Raw genomic sequence first — 15,566 nt, forward strand, 5'->3', positions numbered from 1 at the left:
ACACGTTTACTCATGATTTAGAAGAAGGTATAAATAATAGCACATTCATTAAATTTGTAGATAATAATAATAAAAATAATGAAAAAGGCAGTTGTGAGCACCAGTGAAAGTAAGGAAATAATGCAAAGGGACTTAGAGAGGTTAAAAATACAGGTAGGATACAAACACTATTAATTCTAGAAAAACGCAAGCTAATAGTTCAGGGGAACAATCCAAACCACAGTTATGTGTCAGCAAGGAAAACAGTAAAAGTGAAGAAGATGGAGGGTGATAGCATGCATCAAACTAGATGTCAGCTTGCAGTGTAATAAGGTGGCAAAAAAAAAAAAAAGCAAATATGATTTTGGGCTACATAGGAAGAGGCATGTAACAAGTTCAAGGAAGTGATAATCCCTTCTCTACACAGCTCTAGTGAGACTGCCTCTGGGTTACTGCACAAAGGGGACACTGAAATCTACTGGACTGTACAAGAGTTTCCCAAACCAACTAGCTGAAACTTTGAAAAACGAGTCATTTAAAATTAGTCTGGACAACCCAAAGGAGTACACAACATAGAGAAAATATCCTGCAATTGCCACAGAGATGGATGAAAATGGCCCAACAGATTTTGTTCATCTCTAATGTCTAATTGTCTCTAAATTCCATCCAAACAAAGCAGTAGACATTAATATGGTTAATGAGAACAGACACAGTTGCATTAGATAGGATAAAAAGAACAGGAATATAAACCCTCCTGTTTCTACCACTAATTGACAGGTATTATGGAAAAAACTTCCCTATGGGCAGGTTATTCTGTAATTGTCCATTATACGGATTATTCATTCTTCCGCTGAAGCAACTGGTACTTGACAATGTTAGAGACATGATCCTGGACTGGATGGACCTTGGCAATTCCTGTGTTCTTATGGATCACAGAAGACCCCTTTCAAGTGCTGGATTTAGGTTTGATGGAGGAAAGGGGGATTATTTTCTTGAAGGAAGAACACCTACCAACATCTTTACAAATAATGGGGTCAGATCTTTCTTGCAGGTGTTGATTCAACAAAGCATATACTTAACATTAAACAGTCCTACTGAAATCAATGGGGTTAATCACCTGTTTACGTACTTGGGGCCTTAGCTACATCAGTGTAAATCTGAAGCAACTCCACTGAAGTCAGAGGAGCCACTCCTGGTTTACATTGGTGTAAATGAGAGCAGAATTCAGCTCATGGTTTACTGCAGCCAGTGAAAAATATACAACTGAAAGCTCTTAAAACATTTCCAGGCACTTTTCCCTCCTACATTTGCTAGTTAAGAACAATCTGCTATTAAAATTCCCCATTTATTCACAATATACAGACTTTTCACAACCAGCATTATGCCTTTAATGGAGTTATTCAATCAAGTAGGTCCCACTGTAATAAAACATATCACTTCAATTAAGGTAGTTATGACTTCTGGCCATTGTTGTCTCCATTCAGGCTGCAGATGGGAGCACTCTTAGAAAAAATCTCCCCTTTTCAACAGGCACGCATTACTCTCAGCAGTGCTTAACTGTAGATTTACCGGCAATCATAGCTGTTCTCAAAAAAACCCACAACAAAATAGGAAGCAGAAGACGGAGTGAGGGGAGAGGAATAAATAACTCATAGCAACAGATGGTCACCATTCTCATCAGGTTAATGGAAACGTTACTGCTGGTCCACATTTTTGCTGTCTCTCTCCCCTTCAAGTTAAAACCTAGTGTCCTGGATTCATCCCAGGGTTCTTCTGCCTGGTTCTATCTATGGAGGAAAGAAGAAATGAAGTTTCCCTCCCCTTTGATGGCTGTTGGAGCATTTTGGTTTTTGTTTTGAGTTTTTGATTGAAGTAAATGAGTCTAGGAGATTAATTTTGTTTAGGATAGTTGGGGAGAATGGGATGGAGGGGAATGGGACGAGGGTTTTAGCAGATTTTTTTTTTTTTTTTGCCACTCAAGTAAGAGTTTACTGGTGAAAATGGCAAACTTACACCCTGGAGCAAATTAATCAGTAATTCCACCATAATGGGTTTCTGGAGGATGGCTTAATTGTCTCAACACAAGGTTTGAAATACCTCTACTACCTAGAGTCACGGGTTCAAATCCTGGCAGAGCTGAGGCAGCCCCTCTTTGTTCTTCTGAGGTAGATAAATTGAAATCCACACAATTTTCAGTTTAAGTGGGTCTCTTGGGTGTGAACTTCAGAATTCAGGTCCTGTCTGCCTTTTATGGTTGTTAGATTTCCAGTGGTACTGTTCATATGGGTCTTCCCTGCAGAGCCAATGGACAGTACTTTCTCTCCCCAACAGCTGCAGTAGCTGCATTTTATTGGTGCTGATTGTACACAGCTATGAAGTGCTTTGGAATGAAAGGTGCTGTATAAATATCTGTTATTATTCTGTACCCAGAAAGCAAAATTGGGACTTTCGTGCAGCTGTGCTGAAGAGCACAGGGCACTTTCCCTGGTATTGTGAAATGCAGCCTCATTTGCATCTCTGCAGTGTCTCCTGCTGTACATATTAAACTAGAGTGCCTGGTGCAGGAGAAAAATCCTGATAGCTTTCACTGTGCATTTTTAATAAAATTCTTCATAAAGCTGTGGTTCACATAAGAACACATGAACTGCCATACACGATCAAACCAATGGTCCATCAAGAACAAAAGCCTGCTTCTAGCAATGACTGGTTCCAGATGTTTCAGAAGAAGACATAAAGCCCCCTTAATGGCTAATTATGCAATAACATGCTCAACAGAAGCCTGGAGTTTGGTGCACGACAAATTAGCAGTGAACCAAACCCTTAAAGTTTGTTTGAAAGTTTGAGTTTGACAAACAACCCCAATGCTAACCTATTGGGGGGCCCCCAATCAGGAATATTTCCTCCCCCCCAACACATACTAAAAAAGTGAATGGGGGGTCCCTTGAGCTGCTTGGAGCCCTAAACAATTGCTTAGCCTGCTTATGCCTAGTGCCAGCTCTGCCCACAAAGGAACATCCCCCCCAACTTTCTAGACTATAAAACACACATATCCAAGAAACTCCTTATCTACTTTTGCCTCCAAGAGGAGGGAGGAACAAGATTGTTTCTTCTTCCTCCTCCTCCTGCCTCCCAAGCCCAGCGAACCCCTCTGGAAACATTCACATGGAGTAGTGTTCCCCATGTTCCATCATGGCACTGTCACTGCATTGCATCTGAAGGGTCCTCGGGTGGGTGGGGCCAGACAGAATCATTCCTTCCCATGCTCAGGAGAACAGGATAGGAAAACCCTCCACTTCTCACTCCAGCAACATTGCACTAAGCTGCCAGAGCAGATAGCTCCCTGTAAGCCCCAGAGCAATAGCAATGGAACTCGCATGGATTCCCTAGAACCCTCAGGCAATTGATCTTCTTCTTTTAGCACACAATTTCTAGGTAAGACCTGTGAGTTGACTGGCAACCTTGCTAGGAGAAACTACAAACTCCTGCCTCTTAGTGCACAGCCAATGCAGTACAAGAGCGATTCCCTGTCGTGCTGCTCCATGGAATTCAATTAGGATATTTCCCCAACAAAAGAGACACATTAGATAGGAAGGACACTGGTTGAGATTCCTCTGAAGGTAAGGATGTAGATGTGGCACTTTCATAGGCCAAGGGAGGAGGCCCCCTAACCCCAGGAGGCAGGAAAGAGGACACTGAGCACACTCCTGAAGACAGCAATGGTGTGTAAAGTGTCTGATGAAATGGGGGAAGAGGGTGGCTGTTGACCAGGAGGCGGGGACACCTGTTTGGAGAACATTCCTGTGGATTTTGCTGCACATTTCCCAACTATGCAAACATCCTCCTCCCCACCACAGCTAGTTCACAAACACAGTGAACATTCAACTCTGGCTTAGTTCAATTGGGTTCAAGGTCAACACGAAAGCTTCACTCAGCTCTGCTATTGCCCAGTGGGATCCAGCTGGCAGCCCACCCTGCTCAAACCAATAGGAGTAAAGCATATAAACGTACTGCAGAGTAATAGAAAAACATCTGGATAGAAAGCTCTAAATAGAGAAAACCACTTTTGCCTGTCCCCACCCTAACACATTTACAGAAAACAACCACCCTGTGACTGCCTTGAAGGAGCACCAGCAATTATTATGAACCATTAGAACCCCACTTCACTGCAGGAAAGGTAAAGTTTTCACAGAGATCCTCCTGCTCTCACACACTTTAATGGGGAGGAAATGAAAGAAAAGCCTCACAGTGCTCTGACACCCAGTCCTTTCAGTCAACGGAAAGAACAGCATTATTAGGTTGTGGAAGGAACTCTGTCAAATTCTAGTTTCTAGAGGGCTCCTGCAAAATAGATCTAGAGGGGAAGAGTTTAGAAGAGCATGGGAGGAAAGAGAGGGAAGGGATTAGCAAGACTTTGAGGAATAACAGACTTCCTGATTTCGCTTGAGCTATTAGAATTGCTTCATATTTTTCCGAAACAAATATGAACTAAATCTCAGGGGGCTGCAGATATATCCCCAAATATGTAATATAAGAGGCTGAAACTCTGTGCTGCTCTAGCTATGCTACTTAGAGTAAGTCTAAGAGGACCAAATTCTGTTCCCAGTTACACTCATATATCTGAGAGCAGGTTTTGGCTCAAAGTTTCCATTATAAATCCCTTATTATAGTTTTATATTTGGACTTTCAAATGTCATCAGCTGGAAATGCTCTAAAGGATTTTTCAGCCTAGGAACAATACATTTCCCATGAGTTATTTTAATCTGTTTGCTGAAAATATCGATGCAGGGTACACACAAAGTTAAACTCCTCAGGATTTCCAAGGGTTTATTTACCAAACCCAAGGGCACAAACTTCTCCTTAAAAAGTGAATGTCTGAAGTTAGTCCTTTATGTATTATTCTCTTCTGGGTTTCTTTAGCACTGCAAGCTAGCTTGCTGCTCATTAAATTCACCACCAGGCCTAACTGATTTAGGGGTCTAAATTTCATTTTCAAAAGTGATTTAGGCACTTAAGAGTTTAAATCCTATCATCTGTCAATGGGATTTTGGCTTCTACATGCCTAAATCCCCTTTGAAAATGAGATTAAAGCTCCTAAATCAATTAGGTGTTTCGACACCGACTGCATAAATACCTTTACAAATTTGGCCTAAGTAGCTCATGTTAAATATTGTACACACTATTGATTTTAGAATGTGTGGAGAGCCTGGAGTTTTAAAGAGGTGCTGGAAAAAATTAAGTCAAATATATATCTGAATTATCCACTATCACATAGCGGTTCCCTTATTAGGAATCTCAGGTAGCACCAGCCTGATGTGACATTCTGCATAGGAGGTATTGGGCCTCAGCAGGCTTTTCAGCAGTACATGAATCTGGGAAGAGGCTGCGAGTGGCTGGCTGGTCATCCACCCCTCTGGAGAAAGTAATGTAGTAGTGGACTGGGATTGAACAATCTCATTATGCTCTGCATACTCTTTACCATATCTGATCAGCCAATGAAATGAGCCTATGACAAGTCCCCCTAGAGTCAACTGGCACCTCAATATATGTATGATGTGCTCTGCTGCCTCCATGGCGTATTTGAGCTCAGTGTTCTCCTCTCTCACAAAATCTTTCCTGCAACTGCAAGACCTCCTCCTCCTGTTCATGCCTTCATACGCCCACACCCACATCCATTCATTCTTCTCAGGTAACACCACTTTAAATATGCCCTCTCCATGCTGGTTTTATGCACAGTACCACCTGCAGTGCAACTGCTATCATGAACCATGTAGAGTGAATTTTATGGCCCTTAAAGGGAAATAAAAACAAGGAGTGGCCTGCCACGCTGGGTGCCCATCATTGAATGGGAGAAGAGGCAATGATTCTTTCCATATCTGAAGAACAACTAGTAGGAGTAATTTCTGGGTGACTCATTTGCGCACACTCCCGCCTTCCAGAAAAAAGTAAAATAGAGTGGAGATGGGCAGAGAAATTTAATGTAGGACACTATCTCAGCTGCACCATTCAAATAAAGGCACAAGAGAGTCTCCTCTGCAAGAGATGGACACTTTTTCAGTACAGGTTGCTAGTCTTTTAAAAAATATAGCCCAAAGTAACACAAAAAAAATCAATATGAGATATGAATATAGACAAGGTCATTTTTGTAATTAGCCATTTTCAAAACAGAGGACATGAATAATGTAAGCATGAAGATCTTTTTTATTTAATTTTTCTTTAAACAGATTATGTTTAGCATGGTTCAAAAGACTACTTAGCCAGAGAACAGTGCTCACTATTGTACGGTGTACAAACAGCTGTGGCTAAGGGCATAACAAAAGCTATCCATGGGCTGAGCCAAAAAATGGGTTTAGCTATAAGGAGGAGAAAGAGGCATAACACCATGTAATGATTACTTAGTTTTACATTTGTCATTTAGCCTTTGTGCACGTTATTCCACACCTAAAGAATAGGATTTCTCCCTTCTCTTCAGCAGGTTTGCTCAAATTGCTGCTAGTAATACCTTTCCCTTTTAGGGCTCCTTGCTGCCAACATTAAGGGCCAGACTGTGACATGGACCACATGCCCATGCAGGAAAGTAAGGAGTAAGAAGCATTTTTGTATGTCAGGATGCCAGTTACCTAGCCCCTGTGTCTGGGTGTCTAGGAGTAAGCAGGACTACATTTCCTCCCTTGAGCAGGTGGGCAGAGAGGCATGGGGAACAAGTAGAGCCTTGGCTCCATTCCCTACTCATTGGCTGGAGTAGCTGAGCCAGCGCAGGGTTAGATAATATTTTGCTAATGGTATAGGGCAGCCGAAAATTGCTATTCCCTGGGAGCAAGAAGGGAGAAGGTAAGGTATTGTGATTCAGCAGTGTGTCTCAGAATGACGGTGTTGAATCACTCTTCCTGGGGTGGTGTAGCCTATGGCTAGGAAGTTGTGCCACAGATAATAATTTATAGATTCATAGATTCATAGACTCTAGGACTGGAAGGGACCTCGAGAGGTCATCGAGTCCAGTCTCCTGCCCTCATGGCAGGACCAAATACTGTCTAGACCATTCCTGATAGACATTTATCTAACCTACTCTTAAATATCTCCAGAGATGGAGATTCCACAACCTCCCTACGCAATTTATTCCAGTGTTTAACTACCCTGACAGTTAGGAAATTTTTCCTAATGTCCAACCTAAAATCCCCTTGCTGCAGTTAAGCCCATTGCTCTGTTCTAATCATTAGAGCTAAGGTGAACAGTTTCTCCCTCCTCCTGATGACAAACCCTTAATACCTGAAAACTGCTAATCATGTCCCCTCTCAGTCTTCCTCTTGTCCAAATACTAAATCAAACCCAATTCTTTCCAGCCTTCCTCATAGCATGGTTCTCAAGACCTTGAAGCTGAATTCTGTGCCTTCTCTGGACCCTCTCCAATTCTCCACATCTTTCTGAATGCGGTGCCCCAGAACTGGACACAAATTACTCCCAGTTGAGGCCTAACCAGCGCAGAGGTAGAGTGGATAGAATGAACTTCTCGTGTCTTGTTTACAACCGACCTGTTAATGCATCCCAGAATCACGTCTTTTTGCAAGCAGTACAACACTGTTACTCATATGACTTGTGTCCACTATGACCCCTAGATCTTTCTGCTATACTCCTCCTAGACAGCTCTTCCCCAGTCTGTAGGGAAAGCAGATGTTCCTCCAGTGAAGCACTTTGCATTTGTCTTTATTGAACTTCATCCGATTTACTTCAGACCATTTCTCCAATTTGTCCAGATCATTTTGAATTTTGACCCTGTCCTCCACAGCAGTTGCAATCCCTCCCAGTTTGGTATCATCCACAAACTTAATTTAGCCCTAAGTAACTTGTCCTAGGTCACAGAGAAGGTTAGGTGAAGAGAGGAGAATATCAGACTGAAAGCTCTCACTCTCAGCCCTCTGTTAGAACCGCTAGGTACCTCCCTGCATCTTTCGACACCTAAACACTTTTGTAAATCTATCCCTAGGTGACTTGGGCACTTATAAACCTAAGTCTCATTGTCTTTCACCGAGACTTAAGGGGAGATCTTCAAAGTGACAAATGACACTTAGGCCCCTAAGTATATGTGCCTAAATATCATTTGGGCCTTTGAAAGTCTCTCCCTTAGGTTCCAAAGTGCTTAAGTCCCTTTTGAAAACGGGGCTTAGTCTCCTTTAATCACTAGGGTGCTTCTGAAAATTTTACCTTACCTCACACTCTGTCCACATTCTGAATCATATTTTAGTGAGTCAACTAGCAAGTACTTTTCATTTTCCTGTATTAAAATGGGCTCTTATTTCATAAAATGACAGCTTGCAAGAAATTTGATGGTGATGATAATAATTAATCATTTGACCAGGCCATCAGAGGGCTGCCTCATAATCCTGGCTTAACACTTAGCATGTCTTTCTCAGCTTCACATCTGCTTTTCAGAGGCTTGTGTCAAGACTGCAAATGAGCTGGAAGCCACGAAGGGCAGGAATTTCTTCCAGTGATGGCCCTCTTTAGAGTAGGTCTTCTGAAGAGGAAGGCATTGGATGGGCCTGGTGAGGAGTGTATGAGGCTCAGCTGGAAAGTGCCTCCCATTTGGGTGGGAAAGTGGCAGGGAATTCTAGAGAGGTGATATGCTGACAAAGTAGCTTGAACCTGGAGAACAGCACAGACACACAAGGTTGGCAAGCCTGTGCTAATTGTGACATGTTGCCTCAGCTCTGAATAGGGGGTAGCATGGAGCTGCAGTGACCCAAGGGACACAGCCATGCCTCAAAACTGTGCTTCAGTCCCTCCTTGTACTCTTTGGTGAGCACAAGAGGCATGCACAGGCTACAGTATCCCTATGGACAGCCCAATGTACCCTCTTATCCTTTCCCACCCACTTCTTCCTCCACAGGGATTTGTGTTCCTCAGGGTAGCATGGAGCATGCAGTCCTTTTCCCTCCTCTATTCAACTGAGCAAAGGCCCTCTGCAACAGGTTACCAGACACTCTTCCTGCTGCACTTAATTCTTGCTACTGCATTATTCTAACTTCTAACTTGGATTCAGCTTCCCCTAAGCTTGAAAGCTTTTTGCAAAACTTATAAAAAGCAAATATCAGAGCTGGCTCTGTGGCCAGGTTATCCTCAGCTCTCACCTGTGTCTGCTTTAAAACCAATAAGCAGTCTCAACACAATTGGCTTTGCATAAATATCTGCTGATCAGAGATTTTAGTTAGCACATTTTCTCTCATCCTGTCCTCCATAATTAGTGCTCAAGCAAATGCATGCCAAGTAGAGTCTTTTACCTCATGTTCTCCTTCCTGTGAACTGTCAAATACATTTCATAGACTCTTCCCTGGGGAACAGCCCCTGCAGGGATCAGCAAACTTACACCTGCAAAACAGAAGAGACACAAATAAAAGGAAACGGAGAAAGAAAGAATGACAGGAGATTTTGAAGACAAAGCCCTACATGCAGGTCACCCTGGTGCCTCCCATTGTCTGTTTTGAATTACTGCAGTCGAGAACTGGATATTTTCCCTCCCCTTTTGTTTTATTTAAGGAACAAACAGATGGTTACTCTGTTGCTTACCTTGTAAAATGTGGGGAAAACCAACAGCTCTGTCTAAAATTTCAAACAGCTGTAATGGAACATCTCTCCCCAGGCATTTCTTTTTTAATAAAAAACAACACTAAAATCCCCAAACAGCAGAATACTGGCCCAGGAAACAACAAGAACCATTTATTTTTGAGAGGAGCTGGTCACATGGTCAGCATTCAGTGTTCAGATGTACTTAACTTCTAATTATACAATAGTAAGGACAAAATGGGGATACTTGACATCCCTTATATGTCCATTCATAAAGAGTGGTCCAGAATTCCAATACCCAGTCAAGTCTGCCATGCACTAAACACAAGTTAGTGACAATTAGTGATGTGCCACGAGGCACAAGTACTCAGTAGCCCACTCAGCTGGCCAATTCTGCAACAGCTGCTATTGCTGAACTGGAGTGATCAGAAATCTATGGTAGGGATTTTAGTTTCTCCTGCATAAAATTATAACTAGACAACTGAAGCAAACCTACGAACAGAATATCCACAAGGGTGTGTGTGTTTGTAAGAAGAAGAAGAAATGGCCTTACAAAATGATGCACTGGACAGTCCTCATCGATATATCAGGGCTGGCTCCAGGCACCAGCCCAGCAAGCAGGTGCTTGGGGCACCCAATGGAGAGGGGCGGCACATCCAGCTCTTCGGGGGCAATTCGGACTGGGTCCAGCCGCCGAATTGCTGCCGAAGACTGAAGCAGTGGCGGGAGAGCTGCAGATTGCGATTGTGGCTTTTTTTTTTTTTTGCTGCTTGGTGCGGCAAAAACCCTGGAGCCGGCCCTGCGATATATGAATAGTTTGGGGCCTGGCTACATGATACCACCTCTCTCTATATACAGTACATCCACTCTTGTAACCAGTGGATGTGTTTGAGCTGGAGTCCCTCCCCCCTGTTTTAGAAGGGAGGGTACAGCTGGCAGGCTGTTTTTCATGAATGCCTTTTGACTTTGGAACTTGTTTCCCTGTGGGTCTGTCACAGCCCAGATACAGTAAGCTTCTGGGCATGCTGCCTCACTCATGTATTTCCTCAGATGTACAGGGTGGGATTATAAGGACTTTTGACTGTTAATTGGTGGGTAAATATTACTGGAAGCTGTATAGACAGCCCACTGTACTGGGTTATAGCTGATGGCTATATTTGTTCCTGCATGTTTTGATTATTTTTAAAGTGCCCCTAGCAATAGATATGTACTTTTTCACCTACAAACTGAAGTTAATATGGGAATTCAATGATGTATGTCTAACAGACTTTGCAGTACATGTGGAAAGCATGGTGGAAAGTAACCTGAGAATGAACTGGACCTCTAACAAGAAGATCCTGAACTTAAGGTCTAAAGCACTATAGACTAGATTTTGAACAGAGCTCAGCAAACGACAATCAGGCCAGATTTTTTTTTTCCTCCAGAACAGCTCAGCACCGATTTAGGCCCGTAAATTAAACAGATTAAATTTTCAAAAGCATTCAGCATCCAGTAAGAAGAATAGGGATCACCAGAGGCTAAGGGGTTTTGAAAATCTAACCATTTCATTTGGTGTCTAAATAGGAACAGAGTTGCATTTTTTGTTTGCTTCTTTTAAATCTGGTCCTGGTTGCTGGTGTTGAGCACTTAAGAAGCTGGCCCTGAATGTGGTGAAGATTTGGTATTCTAGCAGATCTGAATATCCACCCCAGCCCACTTCTCTTAATAAGCCATCACACTGGAGTTGGATTAACTGAAAATTTTGGTTAACTGGGGTCCTACATCCAGCTAAATAACAGCGTAGCCATTTTCCAAGCTGTAAACAGAACTTATTTTTTTCTTTACTAACTTGTGCAGTTCCTGAAAAGCTTCTAATAACGAAATAAGAAAAAGACACACATAATGTCCCGGTTTCCTTTGCTATGTAATCTCTGTTAGGCAAACTATTCAATCACCTGCAGAAAATTAGTATTCTGCTATCTTGCTTCAGCACTGCACAGTCTGCAGCAAACCGGAACTGGAACAACTGATTTGTTTTCTAATTAATTTGTCCTTTTCATGCATGATAACAACAGTGAGGCTTTCTGGCTTGAAGTTGGGTTGTTTGGTTTATTTTGGGGATCTGTATGAAAGGAAAAGGTCAAGGATGCTGAATCCCATTTCACACAGGGAAGTTCTGAGATCTAATATTTCTGAAGGAAGTGGTCATGGTCTTCTGATTTGTTGTTAAAGAAGGCCAGGACTTTTGAGAAAGGATATGTGAAATAGCTGAGTAAACCTGAATGGAAAAAAAATGCTGTTTTGGCTAAACATAGAAAAGGCAGATTCCAAGGAGTGACCTTGTTTTTTCTGACTAAATAACCACCAGACAACCACCACTTTTGAATCTCACTAGGTACCTCTGAAGCTGATAAGTGCAATACTTACCTGAATTGGGAATGATCAGGTGACCTCCAAGGGAGTTGAAGGTGCCAAAAGCAGTGCATGATGGGTCTGTTTGTCGAGCAAGACTCTGGTTTTTCATGTTCAGGGTCTCATTTTCCAGAAGAGACTGAGTTATCTGTGGGGATAACTTGGATGAGAAGTCAGACAGGTCGTCCTGTGGGGTGACTGCACCCGAGGTACTATAGACCTTGATCTTCAGGTTGGGCAGTGGATCAAGGATTGGAGAGTTGGTCATTGGGATTTTATCAGAGACATCATGCAAGGCGTAGACAGGACCTCTGTACATGGCTGCAGCAGATGTGAGGTCTGGTGGCACTGCCAGGAGATCTGTGTTGGAAATGAGAAAAAACGACAAGGTATTACCCACGGCTGTATCCCCTTCACTGAAGACTTCCTTCTGGGTGAAGATTTAGTGGTGCCATTCTACTTGTGTCTTCATATTGAAGGTGTGGAAGCAGGGAAAGGAAGAGAGGGTTTAAGTGCAGCCATGTAAGTGTCAGAGACAGAGCAACTGTTCTATCAAGTCTTAGCCTAATATTGTGAAACCTGTAGAAGCAGAGCTCACATCAGAAGCGAGTGGAAAACAGCAGAATAGTCAGCGTGACTAGTCTTGAGATAACGATGTTTGAGAAGAGAAAGTGAGAAAATAGTGAATAGATAGCAAATAGCCTAAATAAAATGCAGATGTTTTTAATTAATGCACATCACAAAGAGGTGTAAATGCCTGTGTTATTTTGCTTGTACTTTGGAGAAACTGAGGCAGAGATGCTCTCTGTCAGCTGTTTTCTTCCCTTGCAGTTGCATGTCCTGAATAAAGCTGTCTCTGATTTTGTTGCTTCCAACCTGAGAGTGGAGTTTGTTTCTTCCACAAAGGGAATGAAGAGCAAAGCCCTAATGGACTGATATTCTTCTCCTTTTGTATCCATCCACACATCTCCAGGGATTTACATAGGCCCTATCGCTATGGAATCTAATTGCTGCACAAAACTGAAGTGCAACCCTACTCCAAGGATTTTTAACCAGTATTCTTTTCCAGTCTGCACGCTGACTTCAAATATGACATGTCAGATCTCAGTACAAGAGACTCTCTATGACAAAACCAGTTTTATTAATTAATATTCCTTCCATAAATGCTAAGTATGAGAATCATTAGCCTGTTTATTCAACCAGTCTAAAGACAGAATGATAGAAAGAAGAGACAGAAAAGACCTATGGGGTCATCTTCCTCATCACCCACAGCCAGCGCAGAATTGTCACCAATGGTACGTTGTACAGTGTCTTCTGCAGCTTAGCTTTAAAGAAACCGTTGGCAAAGAAAGTGCTGCCCCTGCTAATGTTCCATTTTTACAACTCTCTAGACAGTTTTACTTTTTTCTTTATGTAACCTTAATACTCAAAGGATGACATCAAAAGCCAGAAGTTTCAGCCCAAATGTATAGCTTCCAAGAGCCAGTCTTGGCTTTGTACGTTCATTTTCTGTCTGATGATGTCTGCAAATAATTATGCTATTATTAACTGGTGACAGAAATTTATTACGTTTTCCACCCACTGAATCTTGCGCCAGAGCAATGTCTCATCTCTCAGTAGTAAATACCTCCCCACACATCTCTCCATGCAGACAGAGAGGTCACAGTAAATATGATTATCAGACAGTAAAATGGGAAATATAATGTGATGGAATTACTTTATTAGAATATTATTCTAAGACATGGTAGAGTGAATCCTGTTTCTGTTGTACCCAATGGTGTATTTGACACTGACTTATATACAAACCCTTATTTCTACATGTCTCTGTGTGTCCCTCTCACTCCTTTTCTCCTGAAGTTTATACTCCTCTGTTTCGTGCTCTAGAGTAGGTCTGAAAAATCCCAGGATAAGGTTTTAGCACTTGACTATAAGAAACAAATGAGCATAACCTGTCTTTTTTCTATGAAGGGGCAACTAGCATCCAGTGACTATAATTCATACAACCCTGAAGACCATTTCCTTAAGCATCTGCCTGAATTGATCTACATGAAATGAAATGACAACTAACCTTGTCTTGCAGCCTTGATGTTAACGGGTTGGAATCCGCCATTTAGTGCCGAGGAGTCTATAATATCTGACTCAAAGTCACGGTGGTTCTTCCGGTACACGAACAGTGCCACAATCACTGAAATAGCTAGGCACACGATTACAGCTATCACAATGCCAACATAGAGAGCTACATCATCTGAGTCAGGAGCAGCTGGAGGGACAAAAGAATTAAACATTGTTCAGTGGTATCTGGTCACAGGAATTTCCAAGAGTATACATCCGTATTACTGTCATTTCCTTCTGACATTTGTTACCTTTCTTATAGGTTAACTGAAAATTCATCTCCAAAGCTGTATAACAGGGCTGTTTCCTTTCAGAGGAAAAATGATCCTAGATTTTTCTTCGTTACTTTCTCATGCTTTATATATCTATCTATCTAGTAACTAGGCAGCATAACAAACCATTTATAACTAGACTTATACAGCAAATTTAGCTAAACGGGGTATAATACCATATCAATTCCTGATGAAAAATTCAATGTTAATTTAGTGGTACATTGGATAACGAAAAGGTTTTTTACTTCACGTCTTACTTTAAAAATAAAAGGCCACTTTTTGTGGCATGACCAGATAATGTGTGTGTATTGAGTTAGAATATTTTTCTAAGTGTAATATTCCAAGTCACCCTACACCCCATTTGAGACAAAAAACCTGCAAAAACAGAGCAAAATAAAGCTGAGATCTCATTAGTGGAATACTTGGACAAATGCTGAAGCAAGCACCATCTACTGAAAGCAAAATTCAACAAGGAATGCTGTAATTTACAAAAGGAAGCCAAGTTCACTGAAGCTCTCCTTTGGGAACAAGATCTGCCCATGAGATTTTTGCTACCTGTTTATACTATAACTCCTGCACTAATCCCAGGGTAATACCTAGCACCACTTTCTACCAGATATGTTTCCAAAAGGCCTGAATACATGATTAAAAATTGATGTGCTGTGTGTGTAGCGAAATATTCCACTATTAGAAGCATACCGAGTGAAGAAACTGCAAACAAATCAAATCTTTCTCATGCACCATTTTGATTTAATTTAGAGCACGTGAAGGAATTTTTTTGTTCTCTGCTTTTCTGAGGTGTAAGCCAGTCTGCCTTGCAGGTGAGATATGGCAGATGTTGAAAGGGACTCTATCTGGTCTTAGCTATTATGTATTCTTAAAATCTCCATTGTTCAAAATGCAACCCACTTTTGTTCATCAACAGGTTCTCAGGAAGCAGAACTGTGAGTTCCAGCCTGAAGATGCTATATCTCCTCCATACTCTCTCTCTCTTTTTAATCAAACGTTTATAATAATTTCATATTTGACAGTTTTCTACTCCTCCTTAGATATGAATAGGCTTCTCCCTTTGATTTCTGGCTTTCAAGCACCAGCTTATCCCCTTTCCTTTGTCCACCTATTAATGAGGGCAGTTATCATGCCACATGAGCTGATTGCAATGTTGTTGTAGCCGTGTCAGTCTCAGGATATGAGAGAGACAAGGTGGGTGAGATAATATCTTCTATCGGACCATTGTCTGTTGGTGGAAGAGACAAG

The 15,566-nt window shown here is 41.8% G+C and overlaps 1 protein-coding gene across 2 annotated transcripts in view; it reads right to left on the reverse strand.

Annotated features, from left to right (window-relative positions):
• Positions 1–15,566, reverse strand: part of UNC5C (unc-5 netrin receptor C) — a 385,127-nt gene that overhangs the window by 38,111 nt on the left and 331,450 nt on the right. For both annotated transcript variants that reach the window (XM_032762595.2, XM_032762594.2), the window contains 3 exons: positions 13,994–14,185; positions 11,941–12,285; positions 9,252–9,339 (listed from right to left, as the gene is read on the reverse strand). In XM_032762595.2, the coding sequence (XP_032618486.1) occupies positions 9,252–9,339; positions 11,941–12,285; positions 13,994–14,185 (625 nt within the window). The remainder of the gene's footprint in view (positions 1–9,251; positions 9,340–11,940; positions 12,286–13,993; positions 14,186–15,566) is intronic.

The sequence above is a fragment of the Chelonoidis abingdonii genome, chromosome 5 (genome assembly GCF_003597395.2).
Source record: "Chelonoidis abingdonii isolate Lonesome George chromosome 5, CheloAbing_2.0, whole genome shotgun sequence".
NCBI lineage: Eukaryota > Metazoa > Chordata > Testudines > Testudinidae > Chelonoidis > Chelonoidis abingdonii.